Source organism: Nyctibius grandis, chromosome 28 (assembly GCF_013368605.1).
Source record: "Nyctibius grandis isolate bNycGra1 chromosome 28, bNycGra1.pri, whole genome shotgun sequence".
In the NCBI taxonomy this organism is placed as follows: Eukaryota; Metazoa; Chordata; class Aves; order Nyctibiiformes; family Nyctibiidae; genus Nyctibius; species Nyctibius grandis.
This window is the reverse complement of record NC_090685.1, coordinates 5,311,498-5,319,416: the sequence shown is the minus strand read 5'-3', so window position 1 is coordinate 5,319,416 and position 7,919 is coordinate 5,311,498. Positions and strand designations below refer to the sequence as shown.

General features: G+C 55.1%; 1 protein-coding gene across 2 annotated transcripts; it reads left to right on the top strand.

The window, feature by feature from the left end:
* The first annotated feature begins 344 nt into the window (after positions 1-344).
* MAFB (MAF bZIP transcription factor B) lies at positions 345-4,089 on the top strand. 2 transcript variants are annotated; one of them, XM_068419759.1, is made up of 2 exons: positions 345-1,971; positions 3,656-4,089. In XM_068419759.1, exons 1-2 carry the CDS (start codon positions 1,040-1,042, stop codon positions 3,681-3,683), a joined length of 960 nt encoding a protein of 319 aa, XP_068275860.1. In that variant the 5' UTR covers positions 345-1,039; the 3' UTR covers positions 3,684-4,089. The 2 variants fall into 2 exon arrangements, with proteins under 2 accessions (XP_068275860.1, XP_068275861.1); XM_068419760.1 differs by having other exon boundaries at positions 345-4,089.
* The last annotated feature ends 3,830 nt before the right edge of the window (positions 4,090-7,919 follow it).

Sequence of the window (7,919 nt, the reverse complement as noted above, 5' to 3'; positions counted from 1 at the left end):
GCAGACGCCGAAAGAGACGGGGGGGGGGGGGAGGGATAAATAAATAAATAAGAGAGGAGGCGATGGTGCGGGAGGGGGGAGCGAGCGGGGAGCGCCCGCAGGACGGGGCTGGGAGCGGCGGCCGCTCAGCTGGCGCTGCGGAGCTGTCACGGCGCGGACCGCCCCCCCCCCCGCCACCGCCCCCGCCGCCGCCCGGCCCCGCCGCCCCCGCCGCCGCCCGCCCGGCCCCGCCGCCGCGCTGCCATTGGCGCGGCCGCCGCCGGCCCCGGCCCCCGCCGCGCTCTCGGCGGGCACGGCCGTATAAGAAGCCAAGGGGGGCTGCGCTGCGAATCACAGCTGCACAACGAGCGCTGGAGGCGGCAGCTACAGCGGAGACCTGGGTTTTTCTCGTCCCTCCTCTCCTTTTTTTTTTTTTTTTCCTCCTCCTTCCCCTCCTTCCTCCCCCTCTTCCCTCCCCTTCTCCTGCGCTGCCAGAGCCAGCGAAAACTCCCGTGCAAAGCCCAGCCACCGCCGCCAAATAGCCAGTGCGCTCCCCCGGCCGCCTGCTCGGACTGGAAAGTTGCGGCAGACTCCGCCGCTCTGCGACCGCGGGGAGAAGGCTCCGGACTTACAAAACCCAGACGGGGGCACGGGCTAGACGTTTTGCACCGGTCTTCTTCCTGCACAGACCCGAAGGCAGCATCTTTGTTTTGTTTTGCTTTTGCCCTTCCTGCTACTGCTCCTTTCTCCTTGCAACTGGGTGTCCAAGTGCCAGGAGCTGCTGCAGCCCGCGGTGCGTTGCAAACGCTGATACAAAAAGACAGGAGACATCCAGGCGGCCCCGGGTGCCGGCTCGTCCTTGGCTTTGTTGCTCCGGACTGAAGAAGCCGCAGAAGCCGGGAGAAAGAGGCGGCGGTGGAGGGGGAGCAGAGGAAAGGAAGCGAGAAAGCAAAGCCAAAGTTGCTTTGGAATAAGAGAGCGCGGACAGTCCTCTGCCAGGCTGCGCGCTGGGGTGAGGTCTCCAGCCCCCTCCGCCGGGAGAGGTGCCTGCAAGACAGCGATGGCCGGAGAGCTCAGCATCGGAGCCGAGCTGCCCACTAGCCCCCTGGCCATGGAGTATGTCAACGACTTCGACCTGATGAAGTTCGACGTGAAGAAGGAGCCGCTGGGCAGGAACGACCGCTCGGGCAGGCACTGCACCCGCCTGCAGCCCGCCGGCTCTGTCTCCTCCACCCCCATCAGCACTCCCTGCAGCTCTGTGCCCTCCTCACCCAGCTTCAGCCCCACCGAGCAGAAGACCCACTTGGAGGACCTGTACTGGATGGCCAACAGCTACCAGCAGATGAACCCCGAGGCGCTGAACCTCACCCCGGAGGATGCTGTCGAAGCCCTCATTGGGTCCCACCAGGTCTCCCAGCAGCTGCAAGGCTTTGAGAGCTTCCGGGCCCACCACCACCACCATCACCACCATCACCAACACCACCACCAGTACCCCACAGTCACTCACGAAGACCTGGCCGGCAGCGGGCACCCTCACCACCACCACCATCATCACCACCAGGCCTCTCCCACTCCCTCCACCTCCTCCAACTCCTCCCAGCAGCTCCAGAACTCACACCAGCAGCATCCCCCCTCCAGCAGTGTGGAGGACCGGTTCTCAGATGACCAGCTGGTCTCCATGTCCGTGAGGGAGCTCAACAGGCACCTCCGAGGCTTCACCAAAGATGAGGTGATCCGCCTCAAGCAGAAGAGGAGGACCTTGAAGAACAGGGGCTATGCCCAGTCCTGCAGGTATAAACGTGTCCAGCAGAAACATCACCTGGAGAACGAAAAGACCCAGCTCATTCAGCAGGTGGAACAGCTCAAGCAAGAAGTGACCCGGCTCGCCAGAGAGAGAGACGCCTACAAGCTCAAGTGTGAGAAACTTGCCAGCAATGGCTTCAGAGAGGCCGGCTCCACCAGTGACAACCCGTCTTCCCCCGAGTTCTTCATGTGAGTGCTTAACAAAAATAATTAAAAAAACAAACAAAAAACCCCACCCCCCCAAACCTGACCCCTGTCACCTTCCCCCCCCTCCCCTCGCTCCCATCCTCCTCTGACATCTCCATCCGTCTGTCTGCTTGACTAGAAAGAAGGAGAGGAAAAAATAGAGACTCGATTTTTTTTTTCAGCATCCAGTCTTCTAGAGTAGCTGTGGGAAAAGTAGGCTGGGGGTGGGGACGGGAGAGGTAAAGTGCAACTTTTCGACTTTCGATTTGTGAGTTAGAGAGAGGGACAGAGGCAGAGGCAAAGGAGAAAAGGACAAGTGAAGCGTTTTATAGATCGCTTGCTTGCAGAACGAGATGGACTTTAAGAGGATAATAATAAAAAAGGACAATGAACAAGCCATCTGTAACATACTGCCTGCTTGGAAAGAGAGAGGACATATACAGCACCATCTCATGCACAATTTACCTGCTTGGAAAAAGAGAATAAATAAGAAGGACAATATATGCAAACTCTTCATATATTGCCTGCTTTGAGAAGTAAGTTACAGGACTCAGATGGGACATTCAATCTAAGAAAGGAAAGAAAGAATGAAAGAAAGAAAGAAAGAAAAAAAACTCATCAGTTTTATTGCCTGCTTGATTATATAGAAAAATACGAAAATCTGCATTAAAAATATTAATCCTGCATGCTGGACATGTATGGTAATAATTTCTATTTTGTACCATTTTCTTGTTTAACTATAGCATGTTGATCATCGATCATAGATTTCTGTTGTTGTTTTGTTTCATCGATAAGAAAAGCATCACGAGTTATCAAACTTTTTACTGCTTGTGCAGTTTTGTTCGTTGGTTTTGCTCTTATTTTCTTTTATGGTTGTTAGCTTGTAAATATCTGCTATTTCAAACCGCACAGGAGAAAAAAACACAAAAACAAAATAACATTTCATCAGGCTGGTTATACGGATTGTTTGGTATTAAAGAGATACTTAAGGAAAAAAAGTTATGGGCATTTTGCATTAGAAAAAAACCAACTTTGTATATCTGGTGCACTTTTAAGTTGTATTTTTTTTTTTTTTAGTTTTCATTTTGGTTTTTGTTTGTTGGGGCAGAAGCAAAAAACGCCTGAATGGCATTGACAAACCTAAACTTAACAGGGAAAAACTCTCATCGGTCACTAGAGCCCACTCCATGCTTTAAAGTGGCAGCGAAGCTCTTTCCTTCAGGACAATTCCGAGCCTGGAGTGGTTAGGCTTGGCCATATAGATTCCCTTCTGATTGTACACTCAGGAAGCGAAGGACGGACGAGATACCAGTTCCTTTTAAGAAACAACTGCCCCTTGATTTTCAGTAAATAAAGAAAAAAAAACCCCAACAACCCAAAAAAACCTCCTCGTTACGAGTCCAGTTGCAATAGGAGCGAGGGCTCCGTGTCGCCACTGAAGTTGGGTTTCTCAATGGCAGCAGCGGGTGAGTGGGCTGGAAAAGCAAATAAAACTCAAACTTTTTTTTTTTAAGAAGACATACTGCAACTTTTAAGTGTATTCTTTTGCGATGATTTGTAATCTGCTTCTCTGCTTCCCTATACAGCGAGTGAAAGTTTTAGCCAAAATTTATTTGCAGTTGTATAGTAGTAGTAGTTTGGAGCCTTATGGGTGTTTTTATTACTTTTTTTTTTTTTCCTCCTGCAGGTCAGTAAAAGGATTTACATTGCACTGACAAAAATACCAAAATGAAAACTTATTTTTTAGTTTCCTTTTAGGATAGCTGGCACTGCTGGCCGGATGCATTTTAAGTTTGTATTAGTTTATAAATTAACAGTAATAACAAGATTGTAATGAACAGCATGGTGCTTGCAGTTTTAAATATTGTGGATATTAGTCATGCATCAGAAAACGATCTTTGGTTTTTACTGATTCAACTGTGTTGAAATCAAAACATTGCAGCAGCGGAAAAAAAATTGTTTTTATTTCATGTAAAGTTCTGAAGGGATCAATTTCAAATCCTGCTTATGATATGAAAAATATTAAAAAACCTGGTCTATTGTAGTTTTATTCAGACTGGTTTCTGTTTTTGGTTATTAAAATTGTTTCCTATTTTGCTTATTAAAATCATTGAAATGGCATTTCTTGGCGGGACCTGCTTCTCTGACGTCTCGTGTTCCGAAAAAAAAAAAAAAAAAGAAAGAAAAACTTTTGGCCCCTTCTCCCCCCTCCCCCTGCGGTGCAGCCGCACTCGCTCCCCACGCCCAGCGCGGGGGTTTACACGGGGGGGTTGCCAAGCCCCTTTGCCCACTCGGGAACGCTGCTGCACGCAGGGTGGGACCGCTCAGCCTCGCACCCTCCTCCGCTTTGCTCAAATCTCGCCCGTGGCAGGGGCGGGGAGCATCCCCCCCCCGTGCCCTGGAGAAGCGGAGCGGCGGGGCCCGGCTGCTGGCGGGGCGTCCCCGGCCGCTGCAGCCCGGCGGGGAGCGGGAGCCTCCGGCCTGAGCCACCCCGGGCTGCGAGAGAGGGAAAACGCTAAGTGCAGGCACTCTTTTTTTTTCCTTTTTTTTTTTTTCCTTTGCATTAGAAAAGGAGAGGACTTGGACAAGTCTGTCCTTTCCTCCGTCTCCTTTGGGATCCGGGCTGGCCATTCACTTTCCTCCCCTCCATCTGCACATTTTATTTATTCCGGTTTCTTTTTTTTTTTTTTTTTTTTTGAGCAACGAGCAGTTTACAAGACTCTTTAGACGCGTGTGGAGAAGGGGAAAGATCTCACCCCACCATCCCCCCAGGGCTCAGCACCTCGCAGCCCCTCCATCCATCAGCTGCTTTCAAGGCAGATAATCGCTCAGCTCCCTAAACTGCAGCCAGAGGAGGTTAGAAATCACCCCCTGCTCCTCGCCTGGGTGCAGGAATGGGAGTCCCAGAGCCGGGTCGCAGCGTGTCTGTACAGGGCCGCTCTCGAAGTGTGAAAACCGTGTTGAACTTTAAATCCCTCTTAAAAATAAAATCCAAGGCACCACACAACCAAAAATGAGAACCTCTCTCCGCCTTGCTCCTCTTCCCAACAGCAGCAAGCTGTCTTTGCAGGGATGGCATAAGGCACATTTGGAGAACAAACCGGTTAAGGACAGAGTGTGGGGAAAAAAAATTAAAAAAAATACAGTAGCTTTAAAAGCAAATACAGTAACTTAAAACCAAAATCCCCTCTTAAATCCCAGCCGCATCCCTGCCCTGTCAGAGCCAGCTGGGCCAGCCGCTGGGCTGGGGGAGCTTGGAAGGGCCGGGGCCCGTCCCAACCCCCCGGCTACATGAGTCAGGCCCGGAGAACAAGCTCGTACCCTGCTGCCCTGCGAAGGGGGGACAGGAGTTTGCAGAGGAAAAGGATGAGGGAGCCTGGCTTTCCCTGTGTAGCCTCCCCCCTTGCCAGTAAATGCTATGGCTGCAGAAAGCCTGAGAGGAATATTGTTTGTGGGAACTGCCACCGCATATTAATGTCCCCTCATGCATGCATTGAATAAATCACTAGGGCTAATTGAACAACAACAACAACAAAAAATAGGAAAAACGGGCCTTAGAAAAGCCCTCCAGATTCCCACCGCAGAACCGTGTCAGCGGCGGGGCAGACCGGCTGCACGGCGAGGGCGGCTGCAGCGGCTGGTGCCTTTGCAGCGCCCGGTCCCATTCCTGAGGTTTAATTTAGCCCATTTAAAAAAAAAAAAAAAAAGAAAAATGCAACCAAGCACCACCATGGGCACAGCTCGGGCCGGTGGGGCCGGGACCTGCCGGCGCTGGGAGGGCCGAGCCCGGCTGAGCCCAGCCCGGCTGAGCCCGGCCCGGTGGGACGCTGCGGAGCGGGGCCCCGGGCCGTGGGCTGCCCTCTCGCCGGGGGTCGGGCCGGCTTCCTCGGACCGCGCAGGTGGCGTCGGGGGGGAGCTCCGACATGCCGAGGGGGACGAAAAACTGCCCGCACTTGTGCTCGGCCCGGCCTGCGGCTGGGCAGGGCTCTGCCCCGGCGGCGGAGGCACCGGGGACAGGCAGCCCCGGGGGTGTCGGGGCGGGCAGGACATGCCTGGCCCCCCCGCTGCCTGCAACCCCCTCCTGCCCCTTCAGCGAAGGGTGACCCCCCGGCTTCGCTCGCCTATTGCCATCCCCATTGCGCATCGACTTTGATCTCTCGCCGTTCATCACTGATTCATAAAGGGCTGTTGACACAGGAGTCGGGGGCACGATGGACGGCAGTTTCTTGAAGCGAAAGGGAAAAGGAGAAGCCTCTCTTTTCCTCGCCGGGACCGGCCTGCCCGCGGGGTGCTCCCCCGGGAGCGGGGGGCCGTGCGGGTCAGCTCGGGGACGCCCTCCCGGGGCTCCCTGCTTTCCACCCGGAGAGCTGCGGAGGAGCTGCGTGTCAAGTGCAGGAGATAAAGCATCTTCTCCTCCCAAAACCCTCTTCTTTCCCCTCTCCGGACGTGCTGCTTTGCGTGAGCGTCCTTTGCCCGTCCTTTGAGCCACTTCTCCCCGCGCACACCCCGGCCGGGTGCTGGGGCCCGCTCCGCACCCGGGCGGTGCAGCTGCCCCGGGAAGCCCGTACTGACCGGGGGCTCGGAGGAGGCCGGGAGGCTGCAATTGCTGCCGCGCACCGGGGCTCCGGTAGTGCCCACGAATGACACAGCTCGGAGGGGCCGAGCACTGACCTCCTCCCGCTCCGGAAATCTGCCAGGCGATCAGTCAATCGCCCTTAAGGCTCTCCGGAGCCAGGATGCTGCAAACTGCATCCAAAAAAGCCCGATGTAGCCAGTGAGCGGTCCCCACCCCGATCAGTTCCTTGCAGCCTCGGGAAAGATGGGGTCGGGGTGCCAACGAGACAGGACCGGCCCCAGAGCGGGACCTGGACCGGCCCGTGCAACCCCCGGCCGGAGCAAGGGATCTGGGGTGCGCTGGGAGCAGAAGCGCGCGTGCCTTTGTAGCCAGAAACACCCCGGTGGGAGCCCCCCGACAGCAGCCCGGGGGGGCAGGCTGGCTGCCCTGCACCCCCGGGGATGGCGGGTGCGGCGGGGAAAAGCCCAAGGTTTGCAGCGCTAAATTTAGCTGCCGGACGACGGTTCACTGTGTGATCTCATGTAGCGCAGGAGGACGAATGTCTTAAGTGAAAAATCGCATTATTTTGTTTGATTCGCACTTTTGCGAGAGCTATTGCTAACAGCTGGAGCGAGATCCGCACCCCCCCGCCGGGGCAGAGGTGACGACCGGCTACGGCTGCTCCCAGAATTAAACGAGACTCTCAGTCAGGAAACACGATTGACAACACAAACCCCCTTCCCTCATTTACTGCCCCAAAACTTATCGACTGTCTCTGCCAACCGTTTAATAGACTCTTTTCAATATTCCCTTCCCTCCTGCCCTCCAGGAGAGTGTATAAAACTGATTGTCTTTAATTCCAAAACAGAGAAAACTAAGACTAAAAAGACTTTTTGAACTAAAGATAGAAACATCACCCTAAGACTTCCCAGCGCTGCTGAGCGCTGCTGCCGGCCGTATGAGCGCTCCGTGCTGGGGTGGGCAGGTGAGATGCGTTAGGAGGATGAGCCAGGGCTTGCGAGATAACTGTTTGCAGCTGGTTTAGGGTTTAATTTTTCTTTCTTTTTCCCTTTCCCCCCCGCCCCCCTTAGGGCTGGCGCAGTGCCCGCCTGGCTCTGGCAGGCTGGTTGGTGCTGGTGATTGACAGAGCAAGGTCAGGGGAGCTCCTCGGGGCTGGGGGGGTCAGGTTTCGGGGAGGACAGATAAAACACCTCCAGCGTTTAGGAGAGCCTTTTCTGGCTCCGCGGCCGCGCAGCCCCGTGCGCAGGTTCCGCGGGGCCGCGCTGCGGGGCTGGGGCAGGGGAGCGCGCTGGGTTCCGCTGGCCGCGGAGCTACGGAGCGGCCCTGCGAGGCGCCCCGGGCAGCGCAGCTCAGCGCGGCCGCGCAGCCCCGACTC